This window comes from Labrus bergylta, chromosome 2 (assembly GCF_963930695.1).
Source record: "Labrus bergylta chromosome 2, fLabBer1.1, whole genome shotgun sequence".
In the NCBI taxonomy this organism is placed as follows: domain Eukaryota; kingdom Metazoa; phylum Chordata; class Actinopteri; order Labriformes; family Labridae; genus Labrus; species Labrus bergylta.
Window position 1 is genome coordinate 8,841,744 of NC_089196.1, and position 17,305 is coordinate 8,859,048.

Genomic DNA, 17,305 nt, shown 5'->3' on the forward strand with positions numbered 1-17,305 from the left:
TGAGGCACAGCCTCCCTGAGCGCTGTTGACAGGTGACGGCTGGCTAGGGAGAGGAGAGGGGGAGAGGAAAAGAGAGGAAAAGTGAGGTCAGGACCTACAGCTCCTTTTATTCAAGGAGGAAAAAGGTCGGAGAATGTGCAGCCATCCGATGCCCTCCCAAAACCCCCTGCAAGGTGAAGGAAGGGGGATCAAAGGAGCAGAACAACAAAGCAGCACCCACCAACCTCCAGCCAGCTCCCTGCTGACAGTCTACGGATTGATTGACACTGCATGGAGAGTGAGGAAGAGTGCAAGTAAAGGGAAAGTTAACCAAGCTTAGCATTAACTGATGTTAACCACTACTGTCTCCTTCGATGCCTCTACTGGCCTTTCTAAGCAGGGGGGCTTATGACTTCACCCAGGGTTAGAGTAGTATAAATGAGAAGACCCAAGTCGGCTCTACTCAACTTGGGGGGAAATTAAGATGCTGGAGGGCCCTTTGAAGATAATTAAAGAGCACGGAGCGGCAGCCTCCAGAGAGGAACTGCAGACATGTTCAATACCGAGACTAATGGAGCTAATTTCCAGTACATTATTCATGTAAAACACAGGCCCCACTCAGCTATGTTTTTTCTATGTCTCTTCTGTCTGGCCTCTTAAGTCAAAGCGTCCCCCCACACACAAATTAACAACATTCTCATGCTGCGTCAACCTGATTAACCTTGGCCAAATACTGCATCGGTCAAACCTTTAATGTAAACAAACTTAATCCACACAGAAATAAATAAGAACTCTAACTCCTTTAATAGCCAGGTTGCTAAGAACTGCTCCCCCAGGGCTACCCAGAATGCTTTACAAAGGCATTAACTCGAGCAAAGTGGAAAGGCATTATGACCTTGAACTGTGTCATCACTTGCCACCAAACACATCTCTGTGGAGACCATTAGCCCACCCTCCAGCGCACTAACTTGTCCTTTAACATTAATGAGTACACAAAAAAGAAAAAAAACAACACATGAGAGCTGTACAGTTGGGGGCTTAGGGCCAATTAAACACCTCCCCAGACAGGAAATTAGTCCCTGCCTTAATCACAGGCAGTTGGGGTTGCCAATCTTTTTGTCAGGGTTGGTGAATTCCTGCCTAGATCAATTGCTCTCCTGTCCCGTCGAACAGCGGCTCAGGGAACGGTCTTTGCTCGTTGCATCATTAACCTAGGCGGCTAATTAGATGCTGTGCTCTGATCAATAGCCAAGTTGATTGCTGACTGGGTAATGTAGCCGCAGGCCTCAGAGGAGACGGAAACACTTTAAGGGCCTTCAGGAATTTGTCAGTAACACTGATGCTGGGTAAACAAAGTAATCAACTGCTGCACTTGATGCGCTTGGTGACGTGATGCTGACTGTACTCTGACTCTCTGTCTCTGCCTCCGTGCCCCGTGCCTGGCTGTTAAGGAGGATTGCTCTCTTTTTGCTCTCCTCAGGAGAAGGAAATCAAAAGGGCCACCATCTATTTTGAGATTCAAGGAGTGATTAGGCTGACAGCTAGGAGAGAGAGAGAGAACGACAGAGGCAGTGGGAGAGGCAGGTAGAGGTGGAAGTCAAACCTGATTAGGCCCACCCGCAGCTTTCTCTTCCTTCCATCTCTACACTGTGATTGCTAGGCAGCAACTTCCCCCCCACCCCACCCTCGTCCTGTCACTTTTGACCTCAGAGCACTGGTAATGCCCCTTGGCCAATCAGCATGCTAGCCCTGGCGGCAGTAGGGTAATTAAAAGGGAATTGTGTCTACTTGGCATGTGAGCTGGTGGGCACCGGGGTAGACAAACACTCTCTGCCGGCTTGCCTCCCTCCCTCTCTCCCAGCCAGGTGGCAGCGTACAGGACCTGTCAGATTAGCTGATGACCCTTTTAATTCTGGCCCAGCCGGGGGCCATAATTGATATTTACCGGGAAAGGTTAATTGTAGCAGTGATCTGCTTAAATTACAGTGGAGATCAGGAGAACGAGGCCAGCAACCACACGTGCCACCAGGGGAGCTGCTACACACAAACTGCTAGTCAAATGGATTACACCCCGCGGCCATTGCCACTGTACTCCGAGGTGAGAAAGCAGCACGGGACACTGTGATTGGCTGCTGCTGCCCCAGCACAGAGTCTTCCTTGCTGAGCTCACCAACCTCCCATCTGGCTGGGATTTTGGTTGCATGCCAACTGCGAATCTTGATGGCCTGCAATAAAACAAGTCATCCATGTTTGCATTAGGGTCACCATGATGTGGGAGGCTAAACTGTCATACTGGCATTTAAACACATGATTTTTTTATATTTTGTTTGTTATCATAGTATTTGATTTCATTCACATAAATCACTGTTTTCCTTTTAAGTGTTCATTGGTTTAGGTGGTTAGTGTTCTCACAGTTTATAATACACATTTTGTTTTACATTATTTTAACATCAAGGACCTTTTTTGGGCTTTGGGTGATTAATAAGGTAGATACAAATATCTAGCTGATGTTACCAACCTGATGCTTGAATATGGGTATTAACCACATGAGGGGACTAAAATGATGTACATGCAAAACTTGATCAGAAATGAAAATTGATGAAGGCTTACTGTAAGTAAATTTATTGTAGAAAAGTAAAACTGATACAAATCTGCCATCTAAGTCCACAGTCTAATTAAAAATGAAACTGCATGACTTCTTTTTCACATCACTTTTGGGTTAACTGAGAGGTCGCTGCTGTGATCATGCTGCTGAAAGGTATGACTAGTTACAGTATGTAGGGGGAGTTTTTTTTGTAGCAGGTGTTTTTGCTACAGCCAGTTCTAGTTTGCATTTAGCCAAACATAAACTGACTGTGAGCTGTGGGACACCACTGCAGCTTTGCCTTTCCCTCAGGTCAAAAATAGAATAACTACGACCCACTGAAGGACCGTGAGAGCCTTCTGCTTTATTGTTGTGACTATCGACACAATGTGTGCGGTTGGTTATAGATCTATAGTGATTGACAGGAAATACAATAGCATCATGATTTTAATTAAAACTAGTTCTCTCTGCTACTCCCTCCCTTCCCCGGTGAAAATGTTTACCGACGATGTGTCCAAGTATAATTCACATGACATTTTTATCAAAGCAGCAGATACAATAACAATACGGCAGCTTTGAGTAGATACTCCCGCTTGCTTGTGTAGCGGTCTTTGGCATAACATCGGGTGTTTCCACGGCAGCTATTAACATTCTGTCTGTCATGGCAGCTCTGAAATGGCGGCCGCCGTGACAAGACATGTCCTGTTACTACTATAAAATTAAGTATTTCTCTGGCTCATATAACCGTTAGAAATATTTGAGGTAATGTAAGTACTCAACAACAAATGAACGATGAATACACAAAACCCCAAGTATAAGTTTTGCACCTTGGAAAATGTCCACATACAGTAGTATGTAGTCAGCAATTCTTATAAAATATATCAATTCTTGTCTGTATCCTTTTTTTAAAGTTGAAGAGTCATACTGCAATGATTTGCAGTTACATCTCAACAACTTTTAGAATAACTCTTCATTTACTCTGTGAAGTACTTTGATCAACATTGGGTCTTTTAAATTCCAATATAAATAAATGTGACTTGACTTGATTTTATACACTCTTCATCTCTTTAATGTAACCAGAAATCCCTGCATCTCTGATCATATTTCTTGGTTGTGATCAAAGTGGTTTGGCTCAATAGGGAAGTACATGATTTAAAGATGTTTATTTTTACTGTCTCTCCTGCAGATCAAACCTTTGGCCCTACGTCCGGTCAAAGTCAGCGAGGACGAGAAGGTCCAGGAGCTCAACCGACCGCACAGGAGCAATTCCAAAGAGCAGCTCAGCGAGGTGAGTTCTTGGACAAGACCTTTTGCCCCTTTTCAAAGACCCCATACAGAGAGCCAGGCTATCCACTTGCACAGTGCAAAAAGGGGGACCCCTGAGGTAGGGTAAATAGAGCGGGTGGACGACAGCAATGTTGAGGCTGAGATCAGAGGGCAGCTGGTTCAGTAGCTCCTGCTGTTTCCAGCTATCACCTCATAAATCCCCCGTGCGTTAAGAAAAAGACTGGTTGGCTGGCAGCACATAGACAGGAAATTATTAAGCCGCTCACACAGCATCACCTAGCTGGCCTGGCATTATTTAAAGCGTGGCACGGTTAAATGTAGACATGACCTAAGGTGGTGCAGCCAGGTGTGGGCTAACCTCACTGACCCAAGAATGGAATGAGTTAAAGAAACTGTTCCAATTATCGCTGCACGGCTTCCATATGCCAGCCCATTTAGAGGATGAGTAGGTGGCAAAGGGAGATGGAGGCCAGGCATTGGTTCAGCATAGGGGATGAAATAATGCAATTTAGATACAGGGGAAGTAATGAGAATTTATGCAAAATCCCAGGCGGCTCATTTAAATGAATGTAGAAATGTGCTTTCTAACTAATGCCTGTCAAGCAGGCCTCCCAAACTAAACTAAATTCAATCAGACTGCTCATTTAGCTGACGAAAGCAGAGCGAGGGAGAGAGAAAGAGGAGGAAGGAAAAATGTGCTCCTTCCTTTTCCAGCAGGGCTAAAGTGATGGAAGGAAAAAGATTTTAATGAACTTATTAAAAACATTGTTTTAAGCTTTTCAGCGTTCCAATTGAAAATAAAGCCTGATGAATAAAAAAAAATAAAAAATCATCACGCATAATTTTTTTCCTCTATCTTCATCCTCTTTTCTCTAAGCCTTTCTGCTCCGTGTCTCTTGTGCTCTGTCCCCCCTCTTCCCCTCGTACTGTTTCTCTTGAATTTGTGTAAAAGGCTGTCTTTTAATGAAAAAGTCAGGAGGAAGAGGCGGGCTTGTCAGATAAAAGAGCGAAGACGGTTGACAGCTCTGACAGGGATATACGACAAGCATTGAGAAGGAGGGGGACAAAGATGAGGCGGGGGGGGGGGGGGGGTGTTGGTGGTTGTTGTGTAGGGATGGAGGTGCGGAGGGGAGTACTGTTGAAAATTGCAAGCTGTAATCGCCGACAGTGTTAGATATGGCATGTCTCTCTAATCTGCTGCCAAGTAAATGGTGCACAGACGCTGATCGTTGTAGCCACAGCATCTACATCTTTCGATCTCACTCCCTCTGCCTCAGCCTTCTTCTTTCTCTCTGTCTGTGTGTTGAAGTATGTCCTTCTCTGCTGCCTGTTGTATTCCACTCAATAACAGCCAGGACACAAACACACACAGATTCCACTTCATCACATGCCCCCCCCCCCCCCCCCCCCTTCAATATTTCTCTTTTTCAGCCCCATGTAATCTCCCGCCACCACACTGAGAGCACTGCTAATTTTCGTAAAACACGCTCCGCCACATCAAAGTGGCTCCCCAGCTTTAGGAGCTCTTAACTAATGATGCTGCGTTTGCAACCAGTAAAATGGATTTCTCTTGTCTTACCGCCACAGGAAATAGAGACAAATGCGACACGTGGACGCGCCCGCCTGTAAAAACAGTCATGCATCAATTTGGGAGCAGGGGGTAAAAAAAAAAATAAAAAAAATAGCAGGGGCTGCTGTTTGTTCATTGCCATGGTTAGGTCTTTATCTGTTTATTTTGACTAGGTAATTGTGCCTGTGGTGCAGCAGGGCCCTGGCATTAAGCCACACAGGGATTAGGGAAATGTGAGGTGGTGGTGGTGGGGGGGGGGTTCCACTGCATCTGTGTCCTGCAGAGCAGAGGGCTGAAGTTTGTGGTGCTGTCAGGGTCTCTGACACCCTCCTGTACCCACCCACAAGCACCCACTCGCGGCCAAACCCAGCCAACTCCCGGCGGCCGTACGTGTTTTCACATCATGCTCCAATGAGCTCTGATTGGGCCGCCCACTGGCCTTCCTGAAACGACAAAAACCAATAGTCTGGGTTGGTGGAAGATGGCTTGGACCCTCCCCACTTGTCGCCATGTTTTTTCTTTTTTCTGCCTTTTTCTTTTTTGTAAAGAGAGTGGAGGAGGGGGCATGGAAATGGGGAGAGGATTAGGGGGCGGATTTAGCAACATTTCTCTTCTCCGGGGCTGTTTAGTTAACCCTTAAATGCCGCCAGCATCCGCCCCATCCTTCTCACCGCCAACCGCCATAACCACAAACACACACACACACACACACACACACACACACACACACACACACACACACACACACACACACACACACACACACACACACACACACACACACGCATACACACACATACACAATCACACACACGCACACACACACACACACAATCTCACACTCACTCATCCTCCTCCCTCCCCCACACTCCCTCTCTGGGGCGGGTTCTTAAATCCTTTTGAAGTCCTAAGCGCTGCAGAAATCCATTGAGAGCCATGTATAATGGCTTTTAAGAGAGAGTGTTTAGCTGGATGCCGACCCTATGGCTTATGAACCGCTGGCGTTTTAATGGATCCCCCTTTCCCTCCCCTCTTTTCCTCCCCTCACTGGCACTAAATCCAATGGATTGTCCCTCATTATCATTTAAATAAGCCTCTCTTTCTGCTCAGAATGCTCCAAGTTGAATGAACTCTACATAGTAGGGCTAATTCTAAATGGCCTTGGCCTCCCACCACCTATGCTCATACGCACCCACACACACAAGCACATGCATATACACATTAAGTACCCTCATAACATGCGCACACACACACATACACACATACACACACACACACACACACACACACAGTCGACAGACCGCATTCTCATTGAAACACACTTTTGGCCCTTTTTTTATCCACAGCTTTTGCCTTCTGTACTGCTCTTCCTCCCCTCTCTCCTCTTGCCTCCTCTCTGGTCGCCGTAGTGATGGAGCAGAGAGGTCTAGCAGAGCGGGAATGGCCTTTTTGATTCCTGCAGAGCCTGCTTTCCGGTTCGCGGCGGGACTCCACCCTAATCGTCACCACAGGAGCCGTCCCACGAATCAGAGGGGCACACAGGCACTGATGAGGGCTGAGGCCTAGAGCAGGTGTCTGAGAATGGATAAGGGGGTTTGGGAGGGTGCAAAACAAGGGAGGCAGCGGTGGTGAAGGTGTGGGGGAGGTCGTTTGGATTGAAGGTGGACCTATGGATGAAATTGGTCTAGCAGAAAAGTCCCCTCCAGAGACCAGGGGGGGAGAAATTGCCAATCTAGACAGAGGAATAAAAGAAGTGAAAAGTGGAAGTGGAGGGAGGGATTTGGAGATTGGTATTCGTGCCGGGCGCTGACAGACAGAGCCAGAGAACAGAACAAAACCCAGCGTTTTCAGTCTCTTTCCTTCTCTTGTTCAGCATTTAGAGGACTGCATTAGATAACACAGGAGGTGTTTGATGGGCCAAAACTTCTCCCTAAATGCATGAAGAGATACTATCCTGAGCACAAAGGGGCTGGTATAACATAACAAAGAACATTTGGTTGGGTTTCTGAATGTGCCAGACACCATTTAAAAAAAAAACTCTAAATTATAAAAAGATGGAACAATAGCATCTAAAGGACCTTGTATGGGGAACATCTTAATTGACCAGGTTACATGTTTGCTGTTCTCTTTTACTGTAAATAATATAGTAAATGCTTAGTTCTATACACAGCATCATGCTCATTAGTCTGCAAAAGAATCAAGATGTTTGGGAAATCCTTTTCTTTTTTAACTATATTTGCAAATTATATATGTTTGAATACTTTGTCATCAGTGTTGGTTTAAGTTACATTTAAAAGTAATTAGTAAGGTTACAAGATTACTATCATTAAGTTCTTTGAACAGCACTGCATTACATGCAGAGATGCGTTACCGAAAAATTAAAACCTTTTGCAACTTTGTTTTTAATGTCCAGACTGCAAGGAACACCTTTGAATGTATGACTTTACCATCATTCCACAGACAAGTAACAGCCCATAATCTGTAACTTTGCAGCAATAAATAACAGACGCAATTACCTTTATTATGCTGACAACCTGACAGCAAAGAGGGCAAAGGCACAAAATAGTAGGCACAGCAGATCGATGAAAACAATACAACACAAGATCTTGATCTTACATTTCACCATGAAGTTGTTCATGGCTTTGGTCCAAAAGTTAAACATAATGGGGATATTTCCATAAAGTAAATGCCGTCCTCTCTACATTCTCCCAAGTTAAATTAGCTAATATATATGCACACTGACACAACTGTAGGTTTACCTTCTGCTGGTACACAGCTACCTGCCAAGAAGTAGGAGAGTTAAGAAATCAGTGCAGATGCTTCTGGGATTTTTGTGGCCTAATGCATTACATCAAATGACAAATATGTCATGAGTAAATGATTACTAAGCGATTTCTTTGTAACGGTTACCCCTAACACTGTTGGTCATGAACAATGGCTTTTCGGGCTACTCATTGTTTTTTTAGCGTGCAAAGCCGTTACTTGGAGAATTATAAGACCTAACATAAAGAGGAGGGAATGCAGTCAGGTTGCAGGGAACATCAGCAGTTATATAACTTATTTCAACAAAGGTTCATTTTTATCAGTTAAAGGATTCAATCCATCATGGCTCGCAAAAGCCCCGTTTCCACTAAGCGGTCCGGTTTGGCTAAGTCCGGTTTGGTACGGTAAACCCTGATCTCGCTTGCGTTTCAACAGCCATCCGTACTCTTACACACTAAATAACAGCAGATTCGTGTTTGTCCTTCATTGCCTCTGTTGCACTGGAAGTAAAGATAATTTCGACCAATGAATGGACTGCAGTGTGTTTAGCTCTACGACATATCAGTACGCTTGGCACCTCAACAGAAGGACACCAAAAAAGTAGGACAGTACAGATCATTTTATATACCCTTCCCAACTTTTGACGGTGAAAACGCCAATAAATGTGTACCGTAGCAAACCGAAGCGCTTGATGGAAACAGGGCTAAAGAGGAATGGTACCCTTAAACTTTCAAAAGCGAGTATATTCAAGCAGAAAGTGGTGACGTGCTTTATTGAGCTGCACTACAACGCATAACCAGTAAAAAAAAACTTCTCAGAAGCATAAATAATTCTGCTAAAAGAGGTTAGAAGGCAAAGATCAGCCACAATATCTAAAATTTCAGATTTTTTAATAACATATGTTCAGTTCACTAAACATATTTAGACATCCAGTGATTTACTATTGGGCACCAGTTTAATTAAGTATTTGTTAAATGATTAAAAAAAGTTTCCCAATTATATTCTTATAAATTATAATGATTCAATCTAACACGAGTGATTGTTTTGAGAGCGGGTGTCGCTCAGCTGCCCCCCATGCTGGAGTCCAGGATGAATGGGAGTGATGTGTGCGGGCGTGGGTTACATGGCGGGGCGGGTAAAAGGTTAACATAGATATTGATATTAAAGCGGCACAGCTTCATCATGTCTGTGTCAGCGAGTGAAACGCTCCTTAAAGGTCATCCCTGTTCTCCTCTTTCTCCCTACAGAGTTCCACTCACTCGCTGTCAGGCCACGGCTACTCGGTAAGTGGCATTTTCATGCTTCATAGCTTTACGGCAGAATTACAATCTCCAACGACCCGCTTTATGGCCCCGGCGCTCGACATTTTAATTATGTTAAATAGAGTAATGGAGAAATCATGATATTAGAAACATTAATTCTGGCTGACTGACTGATTAAATTGCAGGAAGGTGTCCTGCGCTACCTTGGCGAACGGAGTCTTGTTTTATTGGCATCGATCAGCGCTGGTTGCCACTGCTGCAATTTCGCTGTCAGAGTTTTATATCTTTCTCCAGTGACTGTCAGTGAAGAATCCTTTTTTTTTTCACATATGATAATATGCCTAAAAGCTTTTTAAAAGCACCTCGATCTTTGCAATAAATACAGCTTCTTACCATCAAGAAATGCATGCACATTTACACGTCCTGAAACCCCCATAGCTTTTAAACATGACTTATGATATGTTGGAAATATCTGACTGTGTTAATGGTAGTCAGTGTGATAGTATTAGTCATAGAACATGTATTGTTCAAGGAAAATGTGCCCGTGAGGAGTATTCAGTTATGCCCTAGAAAATGTCAGTCCAAGCTTTTTTCAACATACAATAGCTCTCAAATTGTCAGAGCTGGACTATTTTTATCCCTTGAAAGCATCTGTTGCCTTGCCCCAGTGCATTTTCAAACCGTAGATTTGTGCTCTTCCCCTCCCATTGTTTCAATGATGTGTCTCGTCTCTGGGTAATAGAGACAGCGGTCGTCCTTTATGTCCTTTGCTCAAAGGGGAACTCATAAGAGGAACATTCTTTAAAGTGTGCTACTTTTAGCTGATGAGTGGCATATGGCAGTTCTTATTGCAGCTTGGAAGCAATCATCCCGACAAACAAAACAACTATAAATGGTTTGTCATCGTTAATCTGCCTCAAAGGACTGCAGTTAAAGCGCCGAACAAAGCTTAGTTACAAAAGACCTTGATCTGCGTGAGATTTTTTTTTCTTTTTTTTTTTTATCGTGTTTTAATAGAACATGTCACATTCCTATTCCCCAGCGGCCGCAAACTCACAGATGGATGAAAACAAACAAGACCTTCCGAAAAAGCTTGTGGAGCCCTTTGGCTCGAGCTGTCAGTTTGAGTCAGCAGGGAACAAGGCCTTCTCTTTATCTGAAAGGCGGAGGATTCAGAAAGAGAGAGAGAGAGGGCAGAGTTGGAGGTGGAGAGGGCTTGGTAGTGTGGGGGCGGGGGTTTTGTTAAAGCACAGGAAAGTCCAGCAACGAGGGCAGGAAGTTTTATGTTGTCTGGCTCCCCTCTCCGGCTAGCCGATGGTGCTATCTGCAGCGTGTGTAGTCTCTGAACGCCTCCTGGGTGCTGAGCTCTGACTCTCAATCTCCTCTGCTGCCGGGCCCCCTTGATTTCTGGGGTCTCCTTATCTGTAAGTGCTTCAGGCTTTACAGTATGATGGTTTTGAAGGTGTTGGGGGGGCATGCATGGGGTGTGGGGTTGGTAGGCTCTGGGGACCCGCAAGGCAGAAGCTGAGTAGATATGGGAGGAGGTGGAGGAAGAGAAGAAGGCCAGGGGCTAGATAGAGCGTGAGGTTTGGAGGGGGTGTGGAAGGGTCAAAAAGGCAGGCACAGAGGCGTAGGAAGCGCCACCAGCCACCAATAGCATGGACAGGGCTATCTGCTGGTTGGCCCCTGGCACTGATCACCATCTACAGCATTTCCTCTCCACAAACACTCAAAAAATCAGGCTGCTGGATGGATGTGGTTATCTGTCACAAGACACTAAGAGGTAAAAAAAAGGCAATCTCTCCTGACAGTTTGTTTTCTACTTCTATGGGCGATAACCCCTCCTCTTGTTTATGCTACCATATGTCTCCCTTCTTATGGTGCCTGCCAGGCTAGAATGGCCTCTTTTGAATGGTTTGTACACGAATATGTTGAGATGCCTTATACATATAATACATGATATACACAAACATATACAATTTATTCTTTGTTTTAAAATAAATAACAATAAAGTGACAGCTAACTTTTTTCCATTACAAAGGGCGCACTCACACTAGGTAATCCGTACCATGCATGTTTAACCCCCAAAAGTCCAGTTTGCTCTACTATTGTAAGTGCACTTCCTTGGCTCTGGCGTGGTTTGAAGAGGTGGGCTTCGGCACTATATGGTTGTACAAGCGTGGGTCTGAAATGTGTACATAACCTATAGCTTAATAGACGCTATGATCCTATTGACATCAATATGAAACAATAGTGGCAAAGGGTTCACGTTGGTCAAAAGCAGAGGTTGAGTATTTACTCGAACTCTGGGCCGATGTGAATATTCAGAATCAGCTGGATAAAACTCACAAGAATTTGTACATCTTAGGGAGAACCCAAAACTGGCCTTTCTTCTGACGTGATGATGTATGTACTAGAGTTAACCATACTCAGGCACGGTTGGGTTTGGAGCAATGTGAGTGCAGGCAAGCTATTAGGGACAGAGGAGACCTAATTCAACATTGCACACTAATAAAACCATTGTCCGATTGTAACAATTACATTTAATTACAGTGTTGTTGTAACAGTGTTGTAGATTAGATAAAACAAAATGTTCCATATAGTGTTACATACTGTAGTCCATGCTGTTTGCTATCCTCTTACCTAAAAAAAACTATTTTAAGTTACTTATTTATCCAAACATGATGTGTTTATTCAGGTGATGACATGAAATCATGCTCCCCCCCACCACCACCACCACCACCACCCTTCCTCCCCCTCAGGGCTGAGGGTTAATCTGTGGGCCATTGAGTCCAGCAGCGATATGTAGCAGCAGGACTGAGACTCGCTATCTCGCTCTCTGTGGAAGACTGGAAATGGAATTGTTTATCAGGCCGACTCTCTCCTGTCCGCTTTGTGCAGGCTTCATTATAGCCTCTGCTGTGTTTGGGAGACAATATCTCTGCCTTGTTTCCTGCGCTGCTACCTGCTTGTGGCTCCACTAGTGATGGGCTCGGGCTCTGGCGATTTATCATCCTCTCTGAGGGGCTCCAAGATAAAGAACCCAACGTCCCCCTCTGTGCCTGGGAGATACGGGCTGCAAGAGACGAGGAAAATGTCAAAGAATCTCACTGCAGCTATCTGCCTATCCTGTCACTACCTCTGGGCTGGATTCACTGTATAGAGGAGGAGACGTTATTGCTAAGAGAAAAAGACAACACACCTCCCTTTCCTTTCAGATGAGGTGATTGAGCTTCGGTCCCACCCCCCATGTTTTAAAACCACCCCAAGGCCAAGCTGGGGCTCATGTTTTCATGCACGATAAAAGCACAGAGCTTTGTCTGTGACACTATAATCGGACTAGTCTGTTTTGGGAGGGTTTATCTCGCCGTTTTCAGTAAAAAACCTTAGCTGTTGTGTTTGGGTTGAGCGAGAGTGCTCGGAGCTCCCAGACACACCCCTTCTTTGCCCTGCTTGGGTTGTCATAATCATATTTAACGCTCAATGAGTCTACACTCTGAACAGAGCATCTCAGATCCATTTGTGAATTCTTAAACAGCCTTGTTTTAATTGATTTGGCATTCACGACCTCCATTTTGTGTCAAATGCACTTCCTTATTGGAGTGACAAGGCTTTTAACAAGATCTTTATCAAATACAAGGATTATGTAACTTAATTATAATAGAAGCCATTAAAAGCGTTACGCTTTGTTAAACAGAACGACAGAGATTCACTGGATTAAACGCTAAACACAGCAATTGAAGGAAATTGGGCGGAATTGTTTTTTTTACACTTAACTATTTTTGAAGCAAGATTTCTCTGTATGCAAATCTCTGCGCATAGAGCTTTATCTATATGTCACTCTGTGAGTGTCTCTGTGACTCTCTGTGGATATCAATCTGCCTGCCTGTCTCTTGTGTTCTGCTTACTTTTCAGTGGGGTGTGCAGGTGTCTCCACACCACTGGCTCTGCACATGGTGAAAATTAGTGAAGGAAACCCAGACCCTGCAGGAGTAGGCTGGGGCCCTGACATTGTCCTGGCCTTCGGGTGGGGCAATGCCTGTCAGGGGCCTCTCTATGAGGGCTGTCCGCCTTGAAAACCCTATTTGTTTATCCCCGTGTGCGGTCCGGCTTCAGATCCCAGGCCCTGCTGTTCTCTGCGCACCAGGGACCAGGGCTGTTGCCGCTAGCAACAGATAAAAATTGCTGTTAACCACAGCAGGGCCCACAACACATCAATCAACGGTTCTGCAGATAAAGGCTGTAGGCTTCTGGGGCCCCGACTGAATGGCACAGTTGAAAATCCTTTTCCAGTGGCTGAGCACACACAGCTCTGGTTGTAGAGGCCCGCTATCGTTCAGAGCTGAGGAGGGAAACTTCATTTTCAGAGACGTAGCTCAGGTTGTTTTTTTTTTGTGTGGAGCTGCATTAGAACTGCACTAACACCAAAAGGACTCTGAGAGAGGTCATGAGAGAGGTAAAAAGGCAACACTGTGAATTAGTGTTGACCGGGCCTCAGAAAAACCAGCCCAAGCATAGTTCAATTGTTTTAAATGAACTCCAAATTGCTTTTGCCACTCGGCTTTGCTCTTAAGGCAGCTTAAAAGCTGCGACGTTCAGCCTCGCCGCGTTCCACACAGCTGCCGTTTGTTAGGACTGAATTAAGATCAACATTTGAAAATGGCCAGCTACACTCCAGAAGCCCAAATTGGCATTAGTGTGAAATATACTTCACCAAAGCTGACTCAAATGATTCATTTCAAACTTTTTTTAATCGAGTTTCACCACCATTACTGCAAATGTATGGTGATGACTTTGGCGCCTGCTAATGAAAAAGAACAATACTGATCTTTTCTTATATTAAATCCACTTAATGTATTCCCAGACGAAGCGCTGTGCTATCACCCATGCTGGAGTAAGTCCAAATGAAACACAGGCTCTCGTGGGCGCAAGCATTAGTTTTATCCTCCTAAGCTCAGCCTTGATAATCATCACTCTTAGTTTGTCCTGGATGCACTGTCCCCTAACTCACATTTGGCCCACTTTAAACAAATAGCCCTATAATGTAACAATCAAATAATGCTCTGAGGATTTGTTTACTGCAGGCTTTCTCCCCATTAAGTTTCACAGACACTGTAGACAAATAAAGTGGTAATTCCACTTTATCATATGTTACATATACCACAATCAAGCGGCAATTACATGCTCCTTCCATTTGTAAGAGCTCCCAATGCCGACGTGGATGTTTTAATGAGGGCTGTAATGAACGCTCAGGGTGTTTGGCAAGTCTCCGAGATGTTGCCGGGGCTTTTATGGCTCCCCATTATAACGTACAATTTGCATCAGCAAATTACAATGCTCCATATCATTATCCCGCACCAAGGCCCGATCATAAATTAGAGCTCCAATTACAAACATCTATCTGGGAACAGGGAATGAAAATGATGGCAGCCCACCAGAAGCAGGCAGGAGGGAGAGAGAGCCTCCTGTGGATTGTGGGATGAGACTTCCATAGAGGTGTGATATTCTCATAAAGCGTCCTTATGGGGGGATTCATGCTTCCAAAAGAAGTAGACCGTTTTGGGGGGAACGAACTTCTGCTTGTTCTGTTTTGGCAGTTCCATATGTCACATTTCACGGCAGGCTGCACGATGAACTTTTTGGGTTTTTTAATCTCTTTCCTTCTGCTTAACACAACACCCACTGATTTCTGAGTCTGGCTGTTTCACACTTCCCATTGAAAGCTATGTAAGCCTGACCCTTCAGCTGTGCAGAGGAAGGGACTGGTCTATTGTGTCTCAATTCAGGCCCAGCCATGTCTCTGTCTCTTTCACCCTCCCTCCGCCTGACTCTCTCTCTCTACCTCTCATTCAGCCTGATTATACACTGGAGGGACATAATAAATCATAGAGATTTATCATGCTGCAGCTTATTAATTCAGTGCCACAAGTGTAATATTAGTCTGTGCCATTTAAAGAAGCAGGCATTGCAGCATGGCCGATGTTCAAGAAATCCAGAGGAAGCCATTTTAGTTAGGGCCCTGATGTATTAAATAAAATGAGAGCATAGTTTGGAAGACATTTCATCTCTAAACACGTCTCCAACACGCCTTCTTCACAAATCATGATAGTTTCTCTGACTGAAGAAGAAGTAGATTCAGAGCAGGCCTCTCCTGAGCTCTAGCAAACAGCAGTGTACCTGTGCTGGCTGTGTTTCCTGTAATATGCGACCTGTGACCAAATCTCGCATGGAGAGTTGGAACAAAAGGTGTATGCCAACAGATCGCTTCAGGCACCAAGCAGCAACCACCTCTAGTGATGAGACAAAAGGCCTGCGGGTCTCCCGCAAACCCACAAGAGCTCCCCGAGACTGCACAAACAAAGCCTGAAATTAAGAGGAGCCAGAGGCAGGCCCATTTCTACTGCAAAGCTAAAGAGTTCCTTTTTCATGGCCTCGGTGGATTTCTAGGATGGGATTCTAACAGGGCAGAGAAAGGAAAAAACGCTTTGCCTTTTTCACACACAGATTTGGAAAAAAGCAGGTTTCCGGCTCTCAATAATTCACACCTCCCACCACCAAACTCTCTGGGCTAATTTTAAAGGTATACTAAAACCTCCTTTTGTAGCCTTTAGAGGGTGTCAGATGATGTTTAATTCATACTTTGTTTTGCATTTTAACCTTGCATATCTGTAGAATCAAACACATCCATTTGTGCTGCTTGGCTGCAGAGTCAGAGCAGAGAGGAAGAGCGTGAGCCCTTGTTTGAGTTTCAGAGGTCAAGAGATGAAGAGACTTTATTCCATATTCACAAACACCCCCTGGCAATTATTCCTGCTATCTGTAATGTTTCTATGAATCTATTAGGGTTAAAGCCCCCACCCTCCTCTCTAACTCTATCCGCATAAGTACCTTTTCCAAAACGTGTACAAAAAAGTTCTACTAAGTAGGTCATGTTCTGCCACTCGTCTTCTAATCACTCAACGAAAAAGAACACGATTTCCCTCCATCCGAGCCCCTGAGCCTTGCTCATGGGATTTCAGTAAGCAACATTCACTCATTTGATTTCCTGGCATGTTTTTTTTCTCCCTTTCCTTTCTCTCTCTTCACCCGCCTTTTTACTTCCCTTACCTTGTACCTGACAGCACACAGGCAACACCTTCCCTGCCTCCAATCACACCAGACATATATGCACCCCCCCTTCCTCATATCTCTCCTGCTCGCTGTCTCTCTGTCTCTCTCAGTGGAGAAGGTGTCTGACAGTAACAGCAGGTAAGGTATAAGATTACAGGAGAAGCAGGGGCAATTATACCTCCAGCTGATGCTGCTGTGTTTATGAGGAGAGTAACTGTTAATGACAGTGTTGTGGTTTCTCCAGAGGCCGGAGCACAGCTTAGGGAAACCTGCTGTTTTTGTCAGTCGTGCTTCCTGTTAAGTTGTTGTGAGATTTTTTTTTTCTCACCGCCTATCTAATTTCTGTTCTTCTTTTTCTCTTTCCCATGCCTCTCTGACCCTGAGAAGCTTCAGTTGTGGCTGCCGTGCCTCTCTGACGCCCTGCACATGCTGGGGTTTTACCTTGTGGGCAAACAGAGGCTCCAAGCAGGTGCAGGTTTCTTATCATTTGCTCAACTAGCATTAAGGTGCTAGCTTTATAGTAAGTTTAAAGTAATTCAGGTCTGAGCAATGTGTACACAGCCATTGGTACACTCATGCACAGCTACAGAGATACATAAACATAAAGGCCTGTGTTTGCAACTGCAGATCTCTCACAGTGGTTTTTGGCTGCTTTGCCACTTCCCCCCTACGTGCCTTCTCACACGGCAGGCAGATTTCAGCGATCTGAGAGGAGTTTGTGTTTAGATAAAGGAGCTTAATCATAATTGC

The 17,305-nt window shown here is 44.8% G+C and overlaps 1 protein-coding gene across 10 annotated transcripts in view; it reads left to right on the forward strand.

Moving 5' to 3' along the window:
* fbrsl1 (fibrosin-like 1) overlaps positions 1-17,305 on the forward strand; it is a 289,512-nt gene that overhangs the window by 129,899 nt on the left and 142,308 nt on the right. For 8 of the 10 annotated variants that reach the window (XM_020631141.3, XM_020631137.3, XM_020631138.3 and 5 more), the window contains exons 3-4: positions 3,750-3,851; positions 9,431-9,466. In XM_020631141.3, coding sequence (XP_020486797.2) covers positions 3,750-3,851; positions 9,431-9,466 — 138 coding nt within the window. The remainder of the gene's footprint in view (positions 1-3,749; positions 3,852-9,430; positions 9,467-17,305) is intronic. The other 2 variants (XM_020631140.3, XM_065963944.1) reach the window with 1 other exon arrangement.